This window comes from Tamandua tetradactyla, chromosome X (assembly GCF_023851605.1).
Source record: "Tamandua tetradactyla isolate mTamTet1 chromosome X, mTamTet1.pri, whole genome shotgun sequence".
In the NCBI taxonomy this organism is placed as follows: Eukaryota; Metazoa; Chordata; class Mammalia; order Pilosa; family Myrmecophagidae; genus Tamandua; species Tamandua tetradactyla.
The window spans coordinates 100007016-100031063 of record NC_135353.1 but is presented as its reverse complement, the minus strand read 5'-3'; the positions used below and the strand labels follow the sequence as shown (position 1 = coordinate 100031063).

Genomic DNA, 24048 nt, shown 5'->3' with positions numbered 1-24048 from the left:
CCAGCTGTGCAGGTTGGCACTTTCTCTGAGCTGGGAAGTGAGGCAGAGGGCTGCGTGCATACATGGTTTTAAGACTTCTGTAAAGTGCGGTTCTCAGAGCTGAATGATGTGATTGGGGGCCCGTGCATATGTGTGGGTCTGGGAGTGCCATAAAGGGATGCACTGAGCTCAGGCAGGGTGGGGTGAGGCTGTGCGACACTATGAGTGGGGGGTGAGCAGGGTAGCCTAGGTATGGAGATTAGTGCTGGCAACCTTTATGCACTGACAATATCCTGCAGGGAACAGGGAGGGGGAGGTAGTGCTCGGGAACAGTGCAGGAGAGGTGGGTTGGGCTGCACTTGGGGTAGGGGTGTGGGGCAAGTACGTGCACTGGAGCCTGGTGGGGTGGGGCACCTGGAATGTGGGGAATGGGAGAGGGTGATGGGGTTCAGGTGCATGGGATGTGGGGTGTGGGGTGAGTCGCTGGTCACGGGGCTGCACTGGTGAGGGTGGTGGACCCAAGGAACGCGGCCCAGCTTACTTCCTAATCCTGTGCTCCAGTCTGTGCACTCCCATGGGCTCCGTGGCTTTGCACCTCTGTGCCAGGCTCCAGCTTTCTGTCTCTCAGTTCCTCGGCCTCTGCCACCAGGGCTGCTGCATGTGATGCAGAAGGCTCTCTCAGATCAGTCACACTCCCGAATTGCCACCTCAGTTGCCCTCCTGTCCCTTCTCTAACTTTTCCGTGAAGCAGGGCTAATCTTGAGCTACTCTAGTCAGCCATCTTCCCAGAAGTCCAGTTTTTTATCCACATTTTTTTACTCATCTGTCCATACCATAGATAAAAGGAACATTGGGCATAAGGTTTTCAAAATCACACAGTCACATTGCAAAAGCTATATCATTATACAATCATCTTCAAGAAACAAGGCTGCTGGAACGTAGCTCTACAGTTTCAGATACTTCCCTCTAGCCACTCTAATACACCATACACTAAAAAGGGGATATCTGTATAATGCATAAAAATAACCTCCAGGATAACCTCTCGACTTTGGAATCTCTCAGCCACTGACACTTTATTTTGTCTCATTTCATTCTTCCCCCTTTTGGTCGAGAAGGTTTTCTCAATCCCCTGATGCTGAGTCCCAGCTCATCCCAGGATTTCTGTCCCATGTTGCCAGGGAAATTTACACCCCTAGGAGTCATGACCTGTGTAGAGGAAGGACTGCAGCGAGTTCGCTTGCCATGTCAGTTTAGAGAGAGAGAGGCCACATCTGAGCAACAAATGAGGTTTTTTGGGGGTGACTCTAAATAGGCTTAGCCTACCTTCGCAGGGATAAGTTTCATAGGGGTGAACCCCAAGATCGAGGTCTTGGCCTATTGATTTGGTTGTCCCCACTGCTTGTGAGAATATCAGGAATTTTCCAAATGGGGAAGTTGAATTTCTCCCTCTTTCTCCCCTTCCTCCAAGGGGGAGTTTGCAATACTTTATTTACTGTTCTAATCACTCTGGGATTTATTGGGGCATCACACTAACCTGGAGAAACCAACAAAATCTCATGCCCTATCCAAGGTTCCATGTACTTATGGTGTTCAATTAAACTGACCATACAAATTAAATCAGGAAATGTGCTAATCAAACTATAAATTACTGCCTTGTGGGTGCATGGAGCAATGGTGGTGGTGGAAATGGAGGTTGAGAATCTAAGTGGCAGAGAATTGATGATTGATTCCATAATGAACAAAGTGAGAGATATTAAAAATAAATTAAAAAATGAAGACCTTACTGAAGACCTAAGCCTGAATAAAGTCTCTACTGATACTACCAATAATTCAAGAACTGTTAATCAAATCATGATGATGGCAAATAACCCAAAAGTCTGGTTAAATTTGTTGCTTAAACTAGAAAAAAACAGTGTCCCCCTAAATGATGCTCTTTTAAATAAATTGATTGGTCAATACAGTCAAGCAATTGAAGCACTTCCTCCAGATAAATATGGCCAAAATGAGAGTTTTGCTCAAATTCAAGTGAGATTTGCTGAATTAAAAGTGTTTCAAGAGCCAGATGATACATGTGACTACTTTCAGATGGCCAGAGCAAACTGTAAGAAATTTGCTTTTGTGCATCTATCTTTTGCACAATTTGAACTATCGCAAGGTGTTCTAGTTTCCTAGCTGCTGGAATGCAATATACCAGAAACAGAATGGCTTTTAAAATCGGGAATTTAATGAGTTGCTAGTTTACAGTTCTAAGGCCGAGGAAATGTCCCAATCACAACAAGTCTATAGAAATGTCCAATCAAAGGCATCCAGGGAAAGATACCTTGGTTCAAGAAGGCCGATGAAGTTCAGGGTTTCTCTCTCAAGTGAGAAGGCACATGGTGAACACAGTCAGGGCTTCTCTCTTGGCTGGAAGGGCACATGGCAAACACGGCATCATCTGCTAGCTTTGTCTCCTGGCTTCCTGTTTCATGAAGCTCCCCGGGAGGTGTTTTCCTTCTTCATCTCCAAAGGTCACTGGCTGGTGGACTCTCTGCTTCATGGTGCTGCAGCATTCTCTGCTCTCTCTGAATCTCTTTCTCCAAAATGTTTCCTCTTTTATAGGACTCCAGTAAACCAATCAGGACCCACTCAAACGGGTGGAGACATGTCATCCCCTAATCCAGTTTAACAACCATTCTTGACTAAATCACATAACCAGGGAGATGATCTCATTACAGTTTCAAATATACAATATTGAATAGGGATTATTCTACTTTTAAGAAATGGGATTTATATCAAAATATGGCTTTTCTTAGGGGGCATACTTCCTTTCAAACCAGCACACAAGGTAATTGCCAAAAAGTAAACAGCTCCTTCATAAAGCCATAGAATGTGAAGCAGTACCACTAGAAATGTTGGAAATTGCCATACAGAATTTAAACCTCCAGGAAAACCAGCTGCTTTCTGAGGAAGAAAAGAAGAGCTTATCAGCATCTACAGTATTTGCTGTCCAAGAATCAATTCTCTCCAATTTGCTTGGACATTTACAGAATAGAAACCTCAGTTGTGATTCAACAGGACCGGCTACTAAGGCCAGATTTTTTTATGGAGAGAACATCCCCCCGCAAGGTGCAGAGATAGGTATTTGGAATCCCTTAAAACAAACAAACAAATCTAAACTGTCATTCCCATTTTGGAGAGTTCTAGTTAACCTTCTAAATAGCTCAGATTATCATCTGAAGACGGATGGTTCTGGTGTACCCAGTTTTACAAAAAGACAGACCTCTGGATCAGAAAGCCAAGATTTGAGTGTGCCTGGATCTAAATCAAGTGGAAATGATTCCTGCAAAATGAGAAACCTAAAGGCTGTGCAAAATATCCATTCTAAGGAAACTCTGTTGTCAGATGAGAAAAATTATGAGTTTTTTACTGATTCAGTAACCCTGAAGAATAAAACTGAATCAAGTCTTCCAACTAAATTAGAAGAAACTAAAGAGCATGAAGAACCAAAGGTTTCAGAAAGTGACCAGAAACAATGTCAATCTAAAAGAAAGTCAGAATGTGTACACCAAAATCCGATTGCATCTTCAAATCAGTGGCAGATTTCAGAGGTAATTCAAAAGGGCAATACAGAGCAGAAACATGCCCCTTTTGAGCAACCTGCCTTTTCAATTTCAAAGCAGTCACCACCAATATCAGCATCTAAATGGATTGATCCAAAGTCTCTTTGTAAGACCCCAATAGCAATACCTTAGATGATTACATGAACTGTTTTAGAACTCCAGTTGTAAAAAATGACTTTCCAGCTGCTTGTCAATTATCAACATCTTATAGCCAACCTGCCTATTTCCAGCAGCAACAGCAGCAAATACCAGCTACTCCATTTCAAAATGTACAGATTTCAGCATCTTCTTCAACAAATGAATGCTTATCAGTTAAAGGAAGAATTTACTCCATATTGAATCAGATAGGAAGTGGAGGTGTTGAATGAAAAGAAACAGATACATGCTATAAAGTATGTGAACTTAGAAGAAGAAGATAATCAAACTATTGATAGTTACCAGAATGAAATAGCTTATTTGAATAAACAACAACAACACAGTGATAAGATCATCCAACTTTATGATTATGAAATTACAGACCAGTATATCTACATGATAATGGAGTGTGGAAATATTGATCTTAATAGTTGGCTTAGAAAGAAAAAATCTGTCAATCCTTGGTAACACAAGCGTTACTGGAAAAATATGTTGGAAGCAGTTCACACAATTCATCAACATGGCATTGTTCACAGTGATCTGAAACCTGCTAACTTTCTGGTAGTTGATGGAATGCTAAAGCTGATTGATTTTGGGATTGCAAACAAAATCCAACCAGTTACAACAAGTATTGTTAAAGATTCTCAGGTAGGCACAGTTAATTATGTGCCACCAGAAGCAATCAAAGACATGTCTTCCTCAAGAGAGAATGGGAAATCAAAATCAAAGATTAGCCCCAAAAGTGATGTTTGGTCCTTAGGATGCATTCTGTACTATATGACTTATGGGAAAACACCATTTCAGCATATAATTAATCAGATTTCTAAATTGCATGCTATAATTGACCCTAATCATGAAATAAAATTTCCTCATATTCTAGAGAAAGATCTTCAAGATGTGCTAAAGTATTGTTTAATAAGGGATCCTAAACAGAGGATATCCATTCCTGAGCTACTGGCACATCCATATGTTCAAATTCATCCAGGGAACCAGATGGGTAAGGGAACTACTGAAGAAATGAAATATGTTCTAGGCCAACTTGTTGGTCTGAATTCTCCTAACTCCATTTTGAGAGCTGCTAGAACTTTATATGAGCAGTATAGTAGTGTGAAAACCATGATTCCTCTTCATCATCCAAGCCTTTTGAGAAAACGGTGAAAAAATGATTTGCACCTATTCACAGACTATCAAATAATACCTATAAAATATACTAGACTGTTGTACTCTTGATTCTCTTTGGACATATTCTCTTGAGGACCACTTCACTCAGAAATGTTATCAGCAGGAAAACTCAGTAGATCATCATCAAAGGAAAACTAAAAATAACAAATAACAACCACTAATGGTACTGTATATGTCAAATTGTAGAATTATTTTTCTCTATTTTATGCTTTCCTGTAAATCTAATCTATTTGATGCATTTCATACTTGGAATAGTGAGTGGATAACTAAAATATTTTCTGAAGAACTATGTAAATGAATCTTTGTAGCATATAATGACACTAAAATTTGAAAATTATAAAATTATCTTTTCAAGCAAAAAAAATTTTTTTGCACCAAATAAACATTTCTCCCTTTAGTCTCACACAGAAGTTGAAGTTTTAAAATATGGCCCATACCATCCTTTATCCTGTATTCTGATTTACCTTAGTCCTATTCAGATCGGCTTCATTTATATCTCTAGTCAAAATGCTGACTTTCATAGCTGCAGAACTCTAGCTCTGAGTCTCAAATGTCACAGATACAATGATCAGGTTATACACAAAGAGCTCAGCAGCTCAGAATTTAGAAATAACCATTATAACTCAGGAATAGATGTGACTTCTGTTAGAGCTTACAACCTAGAAACCTTTATAATAAATTGTCCTCTAACAGCCTATGCTTTTGAATTGAATTCTCAGAGTTTGCACATTATAGTTGGTCCATATTAGTGAGGCATTATATCTGTCTTTTTGTTTCTGGCTTATTTCACTCAACATACTGTCCTCAAGATTCATTCACCTAATGTCATGGTCAGGTTCATGTGTCAACTTGGCCAAGTGGTGCCACCTGTTTGTCTGGTTGGGCAAATGCTGGCCTGTCTGTTGCTATGAGGACATTTCACAGAATTAGATCATGATCACGTCAGCTGCAGCCACAGCTGATTCCATTTGTAATCATCCAAGGGGCGTGTCTTCTGCAATGAGTGATGCTTAATCTAATCACTGGAAGCCTTTTAAGGAGGATTCAGAAGAGACAGGCTCTCTTCCTGCTTCAGCCAGAGAGCCTCTCCTGTGAAGTTCATCCAGACCCTCCATCAGAATCGTCAGCTTCACAGCCAACCCTACAGATTTTGGACTCTACATTCCCAAGGTTATGTAAGACACTTATAAATTTTATATTTACAAATATTTCCTGTTGATTCTGTTTCTCTAGAGAACCCTAACTAATAGACCTAGCTATATGCCTCACGACTTCATTCCTTCTTCCAGTCGCTCAATATTCCATTGTATGTATACACTCCAGTTCTTCCTTCTGTTCATCAGTCGAAATATCCTTAGGCCACCTCCATTCATTGTAAATCATGAATATTGCCACCATAAAAGCCAGTGTGCAAATATCCACTCGTGTCCCTGCTTTCACTTCTTCCAAATATATACCTAATAACGGGGTTGCAGGGTCATATGGCAACCCTATACATAGCCTCCTGTGGAAACACCACACTGCCCTCCAGAGGTGCTACACAATCCTATTTCCCTACCAACAAGGACTAGTACATCTCTCTCCACATTTTCTTCAGCACTTGTATCTTTCTGTTTATTTTTAAACAGTTTTATTCAAACACCATACAATCCATCATAAATAAACAATCAATGGTTCTCGATATAATCACATAGTTATGTATTCACCACTATAATCTATATGATGACATTTCCATTTCTTCTGTAAAGAAAAGAAAAGGGAAAAATGAAGAATAAAAAAATGAAAATAAATAAAATTAAAAGGAGAAACAGCAGCAACAGCAAGAATCACATACACTCCCATTGTATCCCCTCTTTGACATTTAGCATTGGTATATTGCCTTTGTTCCATTTAATGGAAGTATATTACAATGTTCCTGTAACTATAGACACTAGTTTGCATCAATTGTATTTTTTCCATATACCATCCCATTTTCAATACTTTGCACTATTGACATTCATTTGTTCTCCCTCATGTAAACCCATTCTTATATTTGTAAATTTAATCACATCATTGTCCACTCTAGGTTTTGCTAAGTTATACAGTTCCAGGCTTTATCTTCTGTCTTTCCTTCTGGTGTCATACATGCCCCTAGCCTTCCGTTTTCAACAAACTTTGTTCAATGTACTTACAATATTGTGCTGCCACCAGATAGTATTGTGCTATGCATTTCTGTATCTTTACAATCAGTCCTGTTGAACATTCTGTACTCCTTTAGTATCCAATGCCCAATCTCTACCCTGTTACTATCTATTGATAACCTGTGCTCTCAGCTTTAACTCTCAAAGTCCATTCGTTAATATTAGTTCATAATTAGTGAAATCATACAGTATATGTCTTTTTTTTTCTGGGTAATTTCACTCAACATAATATCTTCAAGGTTCATATATGTTGTTGCAAGCACCATGACTTTATTCTGATATATCATATCTTATTTTTCTCTCTTTTTACACTCTTCTCCAGATCTCTCCTGTATTTTCCTATCTCCCTGTAGTGCTCCTTCTAGTGTTTCCTTTAGAGCAGCTCTCCAGTTCACAGGTTCTCTTAGTGTCTGTTTGTCTGAAAATATTTAAAATATTCCTCATTTTTGAAGGACAGTTTTCCTGGATATAAAATTTTTGGTTGGCAGTTTTTCTGTTTCAGAATCTTTGTGTTACTTTGTGTGTAGGATTTCAGATGTTCTGTCCTCTAGTTCACTAATTCTTCTGAGAAATCTATGCATAGTCTTATTGGGCTTCCCTCATATGTGATAGATTGCTTTTCTCTTGCTGCTTTCAAGATTCTCTCTTTCTGTTTGACATCTGATGTTCTGATTAGTAAGTGTCTTGGAGTACGTCTATTTGGATCTATTCTCTTTGGGGTACCCTGCAGTTCTTGGATCTGTAATTTTAAGTCTTTCCTAAGGGTTGGGAAATTTTCAGTGCTAATTTCCTCCATTAGTTTTTCTCCTCCTTTCCCCTTCTCTTCTCCTTCTGGGACACCCACAACACATATATTTGTGCGCTTCATGCTGTCATTCAATTACCTGAGTCACTGCTCATATCTTTCCATTTTTTCCCCCTATATTTTCTTTTGCTTGTTGGAGTTCAGATGTTCTGTCCTCCAGTGCACTAATCCTATCATCTGCCTCTTGAAATCTGATGTTGTAGGTTTCTATTGTTTCATCTCTTTTACTGTGCCTTTCATTCCCACAAGTTCTGTGATTGGTTTTTTCAGACTTTAGATTTCTTCTTTTTGTTCATTCCTTGCCTTCTTTATATCCTCCCTGAATTCATTGATTTGATTTTTGATCAGGTTTTCCATGTCTGTTTGAACATTCTGAATTAATTGTTTAAACTCCTGTATCTCATTTGAATTGTTGGTTTGTTCCTTTGGGTCATATCTTCAATTTTCCTAGTATGATTCTTATTTTTTGCTGATGTCTAGGCATTTAATTACCTTAATTAGCTTGTTCTGGAGATTGTTTTCACTTCTTTTACCTAGGATTTTCTTGCTGGATGGCTTTGTTGTCTATCTGTTCTTTGACATTCAGTTCAGCTTATTCTGGACCTCTAGCTTAGGTTTTGTTTAACAGAACAGAAATTTTCAGTTCTTGTTTTCTTTTTCTGCCTGTATGGTGCTTTTTTCCCCCCTTAGGAGGGTCTACTTAGGTATTATAGACCCCAGCCAGATTTTCCCAGACCAAACTGGCCTCCTCTCAGGAGGAAAGAGTCACCTGCAACAGTTTTCCCTGAGGGTGAGACTCAGCAGATTGAAAGACTTTCCTACGAAGCCTCTGAACTCGGCATTTTTCCTATCCTTTTCTGCCTGCGAGTCCCACCAGCATAAGGTGATGCAGTACCTTTAACTTCAGCAGACTCTCCCTGCTGGGGGCGTGGTGGAGACAGAGGAGAGGTTGTAGGCTAGCTTTAATTGTTTCACTTTTCCAGACACTGGGGTCTGAATTCCTTCAGGAAGGGAATTCACCTGAGCTGGGCCCCACCCCTCTCCTAGGGAAGGCACAGGCTCCAGACAAACACTGAAACAAGCTTAATTCTGCCTATGACTGGGGCAGTAGAGTCCGAGAAGCCTTGCAGTTGTATCCAAAGGCAGTCAACCTATAGAAACACAGCCACAAAAAAGAAAGAGTAAAATCCTTTTCAGAGCAGGACCTCATTCCTCGAGTTTGCCAATCAAGAGCATAAGTTAGTATGTTGGTTTGTGTACCTTCAGATCCTATGTGACCCCTCCTTTCCTTCAGGGCCCAGGCCGTTTCAAGTATTATGTACTATCTGATCCAAAAAAAACTGTTTCTTTTTTTTCTTTTTTCTATTTCCATCAGCCCTGCCTCCTCTGTGCCAGGGCAAAAATCAGCAACCTCTGCTTTTACTTGAGGTTCAGCTGAGCTGGGGGCCGATTTTTAGTAGTCAGAATTTGTGAATCAATTCCACAATTGGAGTTAGGTTGCACTCAGCCCCTGCTGCTGGTAAACTCTCTTTCCTTTCCCCTCTGGGAAGCAGTCTGTGGGGGAGGGGTGTCACCACCACAGCTTGAGGAACTCACGGTTCTTGGGGGGCTCACAACCAGTCCAGCTGATGCAGACTGGGGTATGCTCTGTGTCCGGTCACTGACGTGGCCACAGCAGTTGTTTGTACTATTCCTGGCTATTTAGTAGCTGCTCTGGAGGACAAACTAAATCCCACACCTCCCTAAGCCACCATCTTGGCCTCAATCCTCTAGTTCACTAATTCTTTCCTCTACCTCTTCAAATCCGCTTTGTAGCTCTCCATTGTGTTTTTCATCTCTTCTATTGTTCATTCCCATAGGTTTCATACCCATAGGCTCTGACATTTGTTTTTTTAACTTTTTGAGTTGTTCTTTATGTTCACCCAGTGTCTTCTTACATCCTTCATATCTTCCCTCAAGCTCATTGTTCGACATTTGATTTCATTTAGCCTGTTTGTTTGAACATGAATTAGTTGCAACTCCCGTATCTCTTTTCAAGTGTTAGTTTGTTCCTTTGACTGGGCCATATCTTCATTTTTCCTAATATGACTCATAATTTTTTTTCTGGTGTCAAGGCATCTGATTTCCTTGAAAAGTTTATTTTGGAAGTCATTTCCACCCTTTACCTAGGTTTTCTTATTGGTTGGTGTGCTGGTTTGAAAGGATGTATGGACACTTGAAAAGCCATGTTTTAATCAAAATCCCATTTTGTAAAGGCAGAATAATCCTATTCAATATGGTGTGTTTGAATCTGTAATTAGATCATTTCCCTGGAGATGTAACTCAATCAAGAATGGTTGTTAAACTGGATTAGGTGGAGATGTGTCTCCACCCATTTGGGTGGGTCTTGATTAGTTTACTGGAATCCTATAAAAGAGGAAACATTTTGGAGAATGCAAGAGATTCAGAGAGAGCAGAGAATGATATAATCATGAGAAGCAGAGAGTCCACCAGCCAGCAACCTTTGGAGGGGAAAAGGAAAATGCCTCCCAGAGAGCTTCATGAAACAGGAAGCCAGAAGAGAAAGCTAGCAGATGACACTGTGTTCGCCATGTGCCTTTCCAGGTGGGAGAAAAACCCTGACTGTTTGCTGTGTGCCTTTCCAATTGAGAGAGAAACCCTGAACTTCATCAGCCTTCTTGAATCAAGATATCTTTCCCTGGATGCCTTAGATTGGACATTTTTATAGATTTGCTTTAATTGGGACGTTTTCTCAGCCTTAGAACTGTAAACTAGCAACTTATTAAATTCCCCCTTTTAAAAAGCCATTCCATTTCTGGTATATTGCATTCTGGCACCTAGCAAACTAAAACAGTTGGTTGTGTTCTCTATCTGTTTTTTGACATTCAATTCAATGTTTATATATCTCTAACATAGCTTTTGTTTAAGTGGTCAGAATTTTTCAGCTCTTGTTTCTCTGGTTCTTTCTCTGCTATATGGAACCTTTTCTTGAGGAGGGGCTCACCAGGAATGATTGACATCAATCAGATCATCCCAGACAAGACAGGTCCCAGTCTCAGGAGGAGAGCATAATCAGTATCAACTTTCCCTGAGTATGACAACCAGCAAGTTGTCTGACTTTCAGCAGAGCTTCTAGACTCGGTTCTTTTTCTATCCTTCCTGGCAGGTGGAGCTTGTCCCACAGCTCCCTACTAGTGTAAATTCTTTTGGAGCCTCTAATGATCAGCTTGTCAGGGGCATGGTTAAGACAGAGGCTGACTGAAAACTTTCCCCCTAAGATCAGGAACAAGACAAGGATGTCCACTATCATCATTGTTATTCAACATTGTGTTGGAAGTTCTAGCCAGAGCAATTAGACAAGAAAAAGAAATACAAGGCATCAAAATTGAAAAGGAAGAAGTAAAACTCTCACTGTTTGCAGATGATATAATACTATATGTGAAAAACCCTGAAAACTCCACAGCAAAACTACTAGAGCTAATAAATGAGTACAGCAAAGTGACAGGTTACAAGATCAACACTCAAAAATCTGTAATGTTTCTATACACTAGTAATGAACAATCCGAGGGGGAAATCAAGAAAAAAATTCCATTTACAATTGCAACCAAAAGAATAAAATATTTAGGAATAAACTTAACTAAAGATACAAAAGACCTATACAAAGAAAACTACAAGAAATTGTCAAAAGAAATCACAGAAGACCTAAATAGATGGAAGGGCATACTGTGTTCATAGATTGGAAGACTAAATATAATTAAGATGTCAATTCTACCTAAATTGATTTACAGATTCAATGCAATACCAATTAAAATCCCAAAAACTTACTTTTCAGAAATAGAAAAAAATAACCAAATTTATCTGGAGAGACACTGTGCCCTGAATAGCTAAAAATATCCGGAGAAAGAAAAATGAAGTTGGAGGCCTCACACTATCGGACTTTGAGGCATATTATGAAGCTACAGTGGTCAAAACAGCATGGTACTGGCATAAAGACAGATATACTGATCAATGGACTAGAATAGAATGTTCAGATATAGATCCTCTCATCTGTGGACAATTGATCTTTGATAAGGCAGTCAAGACAACTCACCTAGGACAGAACAGTCTCTTCAATAAATGGTGCCTAGAGAACTGGATATCCATATGCAAAAGAATGAAAGAGGATCCATATCTCACACCCTATACAAAAATTAACTAAAAATAGAACAAAAACCTAAACATTAGACCTGAAAGACCATAAAACTGTGAGAAGAAAATGTAGAGAAATATCTTATAAATCTTATAATAATAATAAAATAATAATAATAATAACCTTTGTGTCTAAGGTTCCTAGACCTTACATGCAAAACATGAGCACTGAAGAAAGAAAGAAAGAAATGAGAACTTCTCAAAATTAATCGCTTTTGTGCATCAAAGAACTTCGTCAAGAAAGTAAAAAGACAGCCTACACAATGGGAGACAGTATTTGGAAATGATATATCAGATAAAGGTCTAGTATCCAGAATTTATAAAGAGATTGTTCAACTCAACAACAAAAAGACAGCCAATCCAATTACAAAATGGGGAAAAGACTTGAACAGACACTTCTCAGAAGAGGAAATACAAATGGCCAAAAGGCACATGAAAAGATGCTCAACTTCCCTGGCTATTAGGGAAATGCAAATCAAAACCACAATGAGATATCATCTCACACCTACCAGAATGGCCATGATCAATCAAACAGAAAACAACAAGTGCTGGAGAGGATGTGGAGAAAGAGGCACACTTATCCATTGTTGGTGGGAATGTCAAATGGTACAACTGCTGTGGAAGGCAGTTGGCAGTTTGGTGGTTCCTCAGGAAGGTAAGTATAGAATTGCCATATGATCCAGCAATACCATTGTTAGGTATCTACTCAGAGGACATGAGGGCAAGGACACAAATGGACATTTTCACACCAATGTTTATAGCAGCATTATCTACAGTTGCAAAGAGATGGAAACAGCCAAAATCAACAAAAGTTGCTAAACAAACTGTGGTATTTACATATGATATAATATTATGCAACTGCAAGACAGAATAAATTTATGAAGTATGTAACCACATGGATGGACCTTAAGGACATTATGCTGAGTGAGATTAGTCAGAAACAAAAGGACAAATACCATATGGTCTCACTGATATGAACTGACATTAGTGAATAAACTTGGAGAATTTCATTGGTAACAGAGACCATCAGGAGATAGAAATAGGGTAAGATATTGGGTAATTGGAGCTAAAGGATACAGATTGTGCAACAGGACTGGATACAAAATCTCAGAAATGGACAGCACAATACTACTAACTGTAATACAATTATGTTAAAACACTGAATGAAGGTGAATGTGAGAATGATAGAGGGAGAAGGGCTGGGGGCACAAATGAAATCAGAAAGAAAGATAGATGATAAAGACTGAGATGGTATAATCTAGGAATGCCTAGAGTGTATAATGATAGTGACTAAATGTACAAATTTAAAAAATTATTTTTGCATGAGGAAGAATATAGGAATGTCTTTACTGCAGGGTGTTGAAAATTGATAGTAATTAATATTTTAAAATTTTAACTTATGTGTGAGACTAAAGCAAAATGTTTATTTGGTACAAAATTTATATTTTGATTAGTGCATTTCCTAGTATAACTTATGTGGGCCACTTAATTGAACACCATAGTACATGGAACCTTGAGTAGGGCATGAAATTTTGTAGATTTGTCCAGAGTTATGCCCTGATAAATCCCAGAGTGATTTGAACAGTGAATTAAAAAAGTATTTGCAAAGTCCCCTTGGGGGAATGGTGAGAAAGGGGGAAAATTCAAATTCCCCAAGTGGAGAATTCTCGATATTCTCACAACCAGTGGGGACAACCAAAGCAATAGGCCAACCTCCCAATCTTGGGGTTTGTTCATATGAAACTTAATACCACAAAGGATAGGTCAAGCCTACTTAAATTAGGCCTAAGAGTCACCCCCAAGAGAACCTCTTTTGTTGCTCAGATGTGGCCTCTCTCTCAGTGAACAGGACAAGCAAACTCACTGCCCTCCCCCTCTCTACATGAGCCATGACTCCCAGGGGTGTGGACCTTCCTGGCAACATGGGACAAAAATCCTAGAATGAGCTGAGACTCAGCATCGAGGGATTGAGAAAACCTTCTCAACCAAAAGGGGGAAGAGTGAAATGAGACAAAATAAAGTGTCAATGGCTGAGACATTCCAAACAGAGTCGAGAGGTTATCCTGGAGGTTATTCTTACACATTAAATAGATATTACCTTTTTAGTTAAGGTGTATGGAGAAGCTGGAGGGAACTGTCTGATAATGTAGAGCTGTGTTCCAGTAGCCATGTTTCTTGAAGATGATTGTATACTGATATAGCTTTCACAAAGTGACTATGTGATTGTGAAAACCTTGTGTCTGATGCTTCTTTTATCTATCTTATCAGCAGACGAGTAAAACATATGGATTATAAACAAATAAATAATAGGGGGAACAAAAAAGCTTTTTTAAAAAATAAAACATTTTACTGTCTCAATTTTTACCTGCTAGGTCATTCTAGATAAAAAAAGAATTTAATACAAAACACAAACAAACATAAAACAAGAAAACAAATAACAAAAAATAAAAGTAAAAATGCTTCAATAACTGTAAGATCCCCTGATGGAGACAACCATTAATATACTGAACTTGGCCCTACACAAAACTCAAAAATTAAAATATATTTTCAAACATCAGTAGACATATTTTAAAAGGAGTTCTTGGTTGAAAGCCATTTTCATTAATAGCATCCTCATTCTTAATTTCCATTGAGGTGAACAATGTCTCCAAAGCAGAGCCTACATGGTCATATATTGATTTGCTGGTTTTGATCACATAACTCTGATCATTTATATATATATATAACTTTTTTATTGTGAAATATAACATATAAACAAAAAAGGAATGAATTTCCATGTACATTTTAACAAGTAGTTATAGAATAAAGTTTGGGATGGGTTACAGTTCTACAATTTTTCTTTTTTTTTTTTTCTTCTAGCTGCTCCAAGACACTGGAGACCAACAGAAATATCAATATAGTGATTCAGCAATCACAATTATTTGTTAAATCATACTTCTCTGTTATATTTCTCCTTCTCTTTAAATAACATATATATATATATATATAGACAATAAATTTCAAAGTACAACACAACAATTAGCTGTAGAACAGATTTCAGAGTTTGGTGTGGGTTACAACTCCACAATTTTAGTTTTTTACTTCTAGCTGCACAAAGGTACAGGAGGCTAAAAGAAATATCAGTATAATGATTCAGCACTCATACTCATTTGTTCAACCTGACCTTCTCTGTTTAACTCCACCACCACCTTTGATCTTTCCCCACTCTTTAGGGGTGTTTGGGCTATGGTCATTCAAAATTTTTCATGTTGGAAGGGGCTGTCAATAATATGGGATGTGGGATGGAACTAGTTGATGTTCTGGAGAGGGTGGGCCCTCTAGCTTTCAGGACTTATCTGGTCCAGGGAACCTTCTGCAGCTTGTAGGTTTTAGAAAGTTACACTAGTACATGTAACATTTGTAGAATCTTATATATTGCCCTAGGTGTTCTTTAGGATGGGCTGGAATGGTTTTGGTTTGGATGTGGCAAGTTATGTTAGGTAGCAATGTCTAACTGAAGCTTGCATAAGTGACCTCCAGAATCGCCTCTTCACTTTATTTGAACTCTTCCAGCCACTGATAATATATTGGTTACACTTCTTTTCCCCTTTTGGTCAGGATGGAATTGTTGATTCCACAGTGCCAGGGCTGGACTCATCCCTGGCCACCAGGGAGCCTTTCACCCCCCAATGTCATGTCCCATGTAGGGGTGAGGGTAATGATTTCACTTGCAGACTTGGGCTTAGAGAGAATGAGAAAAGGCTCTCATTCTTATTCTGGGCTCCCTGTGTTGGATTATTTAAATGATCTCTCCAGACAGGCTGAATTAGATTATCTGCTACAGAAAACTTAGATTCTGGACATATTAAAACTTCCTTCCTCTCACCTAAAAGAGTATTTGAGGTTCTAAAATATAGACAATGTCTTCCTTACTTCTGTATTCTGAATTACCTTAATCCCGACACAGTTGGCTTTATTCTTATCTCTAAATACCACATTATACATATATAAAACAGCCCCTAAAAATCCAGAAGTAACAATTACCACTCGAGAATAAAAGTGTCTGCTATAAGAGATTACAGGAGAACTGATGAGAGGGAGGTCCAAGATGGTGGCTTAGTGAGGTTTGGAATTTAGTTCTCCAGAGCAGCCAGTAAATAGTCAGAAACAGCACAGAACAACTGCTGGGGCCACATCAGTGGCTGGACACACAGCATACACCAGTCTGGAGAAGCTGGACCAGCTGTGAGCCCACCCAGAACCATGAGTCTCCCAAGCTGCAAAGGCCAGTGCCCCTCCCCCACAGGCTGGTTCCCAGAGGAGAAAGGAAAGAGATTTTACTAACGGCAAGGGGCTGAGCTCAACCAAGCTCCAATTGTGGAATTGATTAACAAATTCTGACTACTAAAAATAGACTCCCAGCTCAGCTGAACCTCCAGTAAAAGCTGACGTGTTGGTTTTTGCCCTGGCACAGAAGGGGCAGAGCTGAGGGAAAAAGAACAAAAAATAGTTTTTTTTTTCAGATAGCACAAAATACTTCAAAGGGTCTGGGTCCTGAAGGAAAGGAGGGGGCACATAGGACCTGGGGAGATACATAGAGAGCAATGTACCAATTTAAGCTCTTGATTGGCAAACCTGAGGAACGGGGTTCCTGCTCTGAAAAGGATTTTTTTTCTATTCTTTTTTTTTTCTTTTCGTTTTGGCTGCAAGTCTTCTCAGGCTCCAACTACCCCAGGGAAGGGCGGAATTAAGCTTGCCTGAGAGACAAAGAGGCTGGTCAGGTGAAAGGAAGTAATTCCCTGTAGGCTGTGCCTTCCCCAGGAGAGGGATGGGATCCAGCTCAGGTGGAATCCCTCCCTCAAGAAATTCAGACCCCAGAGCCTAGAAAACTGAAGAGATTAAAGCCAGCATACAAGCTCTTCTCTGTCTCAATCACGCCCCAAGCAGGGAGAGTCTGCTGAAGCTAAAGGTACCGCATCGCTTTATGCTGGTGGGACCTGCAGGCAGACAAGCACCACACACTGGGCAGGATAGGAAAAACACAGTGTCTAGAGGCTTCACACGAAAGTCTTTCAATCTTCTAGGTCTCACCCTCAGAGAAAACTGATGCAGGTGATTCTTTCCTCCTGAGAGGCCAGTCTGGTCTGGGAAAATCTGACTGGAGTCTATAATACTTAAGTAGACTCTCCTAAGGGTGGGGGGAGAAAGCACCATACAGGCAGGGCAAGAAACAAGAAAACAAGAACTGAAAAATTCTGCTCTGTTAAACAAAACCTAAGTTAGAGGTCTAGAATAAGCTAAACTGAGTGTCAAAGAACAGATAGACAACAAAGGCATCCAGCAAGAAAATCCTAGGTTAAAAAGTGGAAACAATCTCCAGAATAAACAAATTAAGGAAATTAAATGTCTAGATGCCAGCAAAAAATAACGAATCATACTAGGAAAATTGAAGATATGGCCTAATCAAAGAAACAAACCAACAATTCAAATGAGATACAGGACTTGAAATAATTAATTCAGGATGTTTGAACAGACATGGAAAATCTCATCAAAAATCAAATCAATGAATTGAGGGAGATATAAAGAAGGCCAGGGGTGAACAAAAAGAAGAAATTGAAAGTCTAAAAAAACAAATTGTAGAACTTATGAGAATGAAAGGCACAATAGAAAAGATGAAAAAAACAATGAAAACTTACAATGTTAGATACCAAGAGGCAGAAGATAGGATTAGTGAACTGGAGGACAGGACATCTGAAATCCAACAAGCAAAAGAAAATATAGGGAAAAGAATGGAAAAATATGAGCAATTTTTGTCAGGGAATTGAATGACAACATGGAGTACATGAATATACATGATGTGGGTGTCCCAGAAGGAGAAGAGAAGGGAAAAGGAGGATAAAAACTAAATTATCACTGAAATTTTCCCAACTCTTATGAAAGATTTAAAATTACAGATCCAAGAAGTACAGCATACCTGAAAGAGAACAGATCCAAATAGACGTATTCCTGATACTTACTAATAAGATGTCAAAGAGAAAGAGAATTTTGAAAGCAACAAGAAAAAAGGAAACTATCACATACAAGGGAAGCCCAATAAGACTATACATAGATTTCTCAGCAGAAACCATGGAGGCAAGAAGAAAGTGCTATATTTAAGATACTAAAAGAGAAAAACTGCCAACTGAGAATTTTATATCTAACAAAATTGTCCTTCAAAAATGAGGGGGAGGGCGGGGCATGGTGGCTCAGCAAGCAGAGTTCTCCCCTCCCATGCCAGAGACCCGGGTTCAAGTCCCTGTGCCTGCCCATGCAAAAAAAAAAAAAAAAAAAAAACACACACACACACACACACACAAACAAACAAAAACAAATGAGGGGGAAATTAAAACATTTTCAGGTCGCCGCCGTCCCGCCCGAGGCTGGCCATGGCGATGGACTGTGGAGGCGCTGGCGGCGGCGCCGTCCCGGAGCAGCAGGACTCGGTGCTGTTCCGGCGGGGCACGGGGCAGAGTGATGATTCTGACATTTGGGATGATACAGCATTGATAAAAGCCTATGATAAAGCTGTGGCTTCGTTTAAGCATGCTCTGAAGAACGGTGACATTTCTGAAGCTTCAGACAAACCAAAAGGCACACCTAAAAGAAAACCTGTTAAGAAGAATAAAAGCCAAAAAAAGAACACCACAACTTCAGTGAAACAGTGGAAAGTTGGTGACAAATGTTCTGCCATTTGGTCAGAAGATGGCTGCATTTATCCAGCTACCATTGCGTCAGTTGATTTCAAGAGAGAAACCTGCGTTGTGGTTTACACTGGGTATGGAAATAGAGAGGAGCAAAATCTGTCTGATTTACTTTTCCCGACCTTTGAAGGAGTTAATAATGTAGAACAGAATGCTCAGGAGAATGAAAATGAGAGTCAGCTTTCAACAGATGAAAGTGAAAACTCCTCTAGGTCTCCTGGAAATAAATCAAACAACGTAAAGTCAAAAGCTACTCCATGGAACTCTTTTCTGCCTCCACCTCCGCCCATGCCAGGATCAGGACTGGGGCCAGGAAAGTCTGGCCTAAAATTCAATGGCCCACCACCCCCGTTCCTATCATGCTGGCTGCCTCCACTTCCTTCTGGACCACCATTTCTGATGCCGGTGGTTTCCTCTCTAAGCATCTGTGGGCCTTCACTTAGCTCCTCCAGGACAGAGCTCTGGGTTCTGGCTTGCTCTGCGTTCTGGCTTGCTTAGCATCTCATGGGAAGGCACATGGTGACGTCTGCTGGATACTGCATTTCTAAACGTTCAAAGTCTAGGTGTCTGCTCTCTCTGCTGGCTCTCCAAGCATCTCCAAGTGTCTGCATCTCTGACAGCTCTCAAGCAACTGTGTTTTCTTCAGAATGTTTCCACTTTTAAAGGACTCCAATAAACTAATCAAAAGGCCACACCCACAAAAAAAAAAACATTTTCAGACAAAAAATCACTGAGAGAATTTGTGACCAAGAGGCTGGCTCTGCAAGAAATACTAAAGGGAGCACTAGAGACAGATAAGAAAAGACAGAAGAGAGAGGAGTGGAGAAGAGTGTAGAAATGAGGACTATCAGTAAAGGTAAAAAGAAAAAATATTAGATATGACATATGAAATCCAAAAGGCAAAATGGTAGAAGAAAGTACTGCCCTTACAGTAATAACACTAAATGTCAGTAGACCAAACTCCCCAATCAAAAGACATAGACTGGCAGAATGGATTAAAAACCAGGACCCATCTATATGTGGTCTACAGGAGATGCATTTTAGACCCAAGGATAAACATAGGTTGAAAGTGAACGGTTGGGAAAAGATATTTCATGTAAATAACAGTCAGAAAAGGGCAGGAGTAGCTATTCTAATATCCAACAAATTGGACTTCAAATGTAACACAATTAAAAGAGACAAAGAAGGACACTATATATTAATAAAAGGAACAATATAACAAGAAGATATAACAATCATAAATATGTACCGAGCCAGAGTGCTCCAGAATACATGAGGAAAACACTGAAAAGAGAAATAGACACATATACCATAATGGAGACTTCAATTCCCCACTCTCATCAATGGACAGAACGTCTAGACAGAGGATCAATAAAGAAACAGAGAATTTGAATATTACAATAAATGAGCTGGACTTAACAGACATTTATAGGACATTACACCCCACAGCAGCAGGATACACCTTTTTCTCAAGTGCTCATGGATCATTCTCAAGGATAGACCATATGCTGGGTCACAAAGCAAGTTTCAATAAATTTAAAAAGATTCAAATCATACAAAACACTTTTTCAGATCATAAAGGAATGAAGTTGGAAATCAATAATAGGCAGAGTGCCAGAAAATTCACAAATATGTGGAGGCTCAACAACACACGCTTAAACAACCAGGGGGTCAAGGAAGAAATTACAAGAGAAATCAGTAAATATCTCGAGGCAAATGAAAATGAAAACACAACATATCAAAATTTATGGGATGCAGCAAAGGCAGTGCTAAGAGGGAAATTTATTGCCCTAAATGCCTATATCAAAATAGAAGAAAGGGCAAAAATCAAGGAATTAACTGTCCACTTGGAAGAAGTAGAGAAAGAACAGCAAACTAACCCCAAAGCAAGCAAAAGGAAAGAAATTACGAAGATTAGAGCAGAAATAAATGAAATTGAGAACATGAAAACAATTGAGAAAATCAACAAAACCAGAAGCTGGTTCTATGAGAAAATCAGTAAGATTGATGGACCCTTAGCAGGATTGACAAAAAGAAGAAGAGAGAGGATGCAAATAAATAAGATCAGAAATGGAAGATGAGACATAACCACTGACCCCACAGAAATAAAGGAAGTAATGACAGGATACTATGAACAACTTTATACTGATGAATACAACAATGTAGATGAAATGGATAACTTTCTAGAAAGGCATGAACCTTTTTCTCAGGTGCTCATGGATCATTCCCAAGGATAGACCATAGGCTGGGTCACAAAGCAAGTCTCAATAAATTTAAAAAGATCGAAATCATATAAAACACTTTCTCAGATCATAAAGGAATGAAGTTGGAAATCAATAATAGGCAGAGTGCCAGAAAATTCACTGATATATGGAGGCTCAAGAACACACTCTCGAACAACCAGTGGGTCAAGGAGGAAACTACAAGAGAAGTTAGTAAATATCTCAAGGCAAATGAAAATGAAAATAAAACATATCAAAATTTATGGGATTCAGCAAAGGCAGTGCTAGGAGGGAAATTTATTGCCCTAAATACCTATATCAAAAAAGAAGAAAGACCAAAAATCAAGGAATTAATTGCTCACTTGGAATAAGTAGAGAAAGAACAGAAACTAACCCCAAAGCAAGCAAAAGGAAAGAAATTATGAAGATTAGAGCAGAAATAAATGAAATTGAGAACATGAAAACAATTGAGAAAATCAACAAGACTAGAAGTTGGTTCTATGAGAAAATCAATAAGATTGATAGACCCTTAGTAAGGTTGACAAAATGAAGAAGAGAGAGGATGCAAATAAATTGTTCTAGTTTGCTAGCTGCCAGAATGGGATGGCTTTTAAAAAGGGGGAATTTAATAAATTGCTAGTTTACAGTCGGCTAGTTTCTGGGCCAAGAAAATGTCCCAATGAAAACAAGTCTATAGAAATGTCCAATCAAAGGCATCCAGGGAAAGATACCTTGGTTCAAGAAGGCCAATGAAGTTCACGTTTTTTTTTCTCAAGTGGAAGGGCACATGGTGAACACAGTCAGAGTTTCTCTCTCAGCTGGAAGGGCACATGGCAAACCCAGCATCATCTGCTAGCTTTCTCTCCTGGCTTCTGGTTTCATGAAGCTCCCCTGGAGGTGTTTTCCTTCTTCATTTTCAAAGGTCACTGGCTCATGGACTCTCTGCTTTGTGGTGCTGATCTCTCTGAATCTCTTTCTTTCTCCAAAATGTTTCCTCTTTTATAGGACTCCAATAAACCAATCAAGACCCTCCCAAATGGGTGGAGACATGTCATCACCTAATCCAGCTTAACAACCACTCTTGACTAAATCACATCATCCAGGGAGATGCTCTGATTACAGTTTCAAACATACAGTATTGAATAGGGATTATTTTACCTTTATGAAATGGGATTTTGATTAAAACATGGCTTTTCTAAGGGGCATACTTCCTTTCAAATCAGCACATAAATAAAATTAAAAATAGAAGAAGAGACATAACATTGATTCCACAGAAATAACGGTGGTAATGAGAGGATATTATGAACAAATTTATGCTAATAAACTAGACAATGTAGATGAAATGGACAACTTCCTAGAAAGGCATGAACAACCAACATTCACTCGAGAAGAAATAGATGACCTCAACAAGCCAATTGAACTAGTCATTAAGAAGCTCCCCAAAAAGAAAAGTCCAGGACCAGATGGCTTCACATGTGAATTCTATGAAACATTCTAGAAGGAATTTGTACCAATCCTGTTCGAACTCTTCAAAAAAAAGCAAAGAGGAGGGAAGGCTACCTAACTAATTCTATGAAGCCAACATCACCCTCATACCAAAGCCAGACAAAGATACTACAAAAAAAGAAAATTACAGACCAATCTCTCTAATGACTATAGATGCAAAAATCCTCAACAAAATTTTGCAAATTGAATCCAGCAGCACATTAAAAGAATTATACACCATGACCAAGTAGGATTCATCCCAGGTATGCAAGGATGATTCAACATAAGAAAATCAATTAATAGAATACACCATATCAACAAATCAAAGAAAAACCACATGATCATCTCAATTGATGCAGAAAAGGTGTTTGACAAAACTCAACATCCTTTCTTGTTGAAAACACTTCAAAGGATAGGAATACAAGGGAACTTCCTCAATATAATAAAGGGGATATATGAAAAACCCACAGCTAACATAATCCTCAATGGAGAAAAACTGAAAACTTTCCCCCTAAGATCAGGAACAAGACAAGGATGTCCACTATCACCACTATTATTCAACATTGTGTTGAAAGTTCTAGCCACAGCAATTAGACAAGAAAAAGAAATACAAGGCATCAAAGTTGGAAAGAAAGAAGTAAAACTCTCACTGTTTGCAGGTGATATGATACTATATGTTGAAAACCCCAAAACACCCACAGCAAAACCACTAGACTAATAAATGAATACAGCAAAGTGGGAGGTTAGAAGATCAACACTCGAAAATCTGTAGTGTTTCTATACACTAGTAATGAGCAATCTGGGGGGAAATCAAGAAAAAAATTCTATTTACAATTGCAAACAAAAGAATAAAATATTTAGGTATAAGAGATTACAATCTAGGCCCCTGTTTCCTTATAAGTATTTTCTAAATGAAATCATACACTTTTTACTCTTTTCTTTATGGCCCATTTTTTTACGTCACCAAGTAACTCACAGGTTCATTCACATCATTGCATGCCTCACAACTTTGTTCCTTTTTGTAGCAGCACCATGTCTGATCACGTTTTCATCATTGTTCACCAGTCTACTTCTCATAAAACGTTTTTATTAACCATCTCAGTACTCTATTTAAAGGATAAAAATTTTATCATATCAAAATGATATTCTTGTTAATCTTAGCCTTATCATCCTTTATTTCATAGGACAAGTTTCCTCATTCTTAAAGGAAAGCTGTTACAAAGGATTAGTTCTCTTACCTTGTAAAAGTGCAAAAATAGTTCAACATATTACATAAAAAATGTTTAGAAGTATTACAATAATTAAAAGAAATTTTATATACTTCCACTTCTAAGTTTGCATGGGTCAAATGTTATTCACATATTTAAAAATTATTTAAAATTCCTAAAACCTTGTCAATGTTCTATCCTAATACTAGTCTGTATAATGTTAAGAGTTACAAATCATGGAAACAATCAAATGTACTTGTAAGTTAATACTACTTTACTCTAAGGCTTCTCTAAATTTAAGTCAAAACTTCATCTTCAACAAAGAAAACTTAAAAGGATAAAC

The 24048-nt window shown here is 38.7% G+C and overlaps 1 protein-coding gene and 1 pseudogene across 1 annotated transcript; both read left to right on the top strand.

Annotated features, from left to right (window-relative positions):
* Positions 1-1665: 1665 nt before the first annotated feature.
* LOC143671285 (dual specificity protein kinase TTK-like) lies at positions 1666-4882 on the top strand. Its single transcript, XM_077146385.1, is given in 5 exon segments — positions 1666-2136; positions 2799-3696; positions 3699-3939; positions 3941-4821; positions 4824-4882. Coding segments are annotated over 5 exon segments (2550 nt in total).
* Positions 4883-18453: 13571 nt separating this feature from the next.
* Positions 18454-23702, top strand: LOC143671967 (survival motor neuron protein pseudogene; annotated as a pseudogene).
* The last annotated feature ends 346 nt before the right edge of the window (positions 23703-24048 follow it).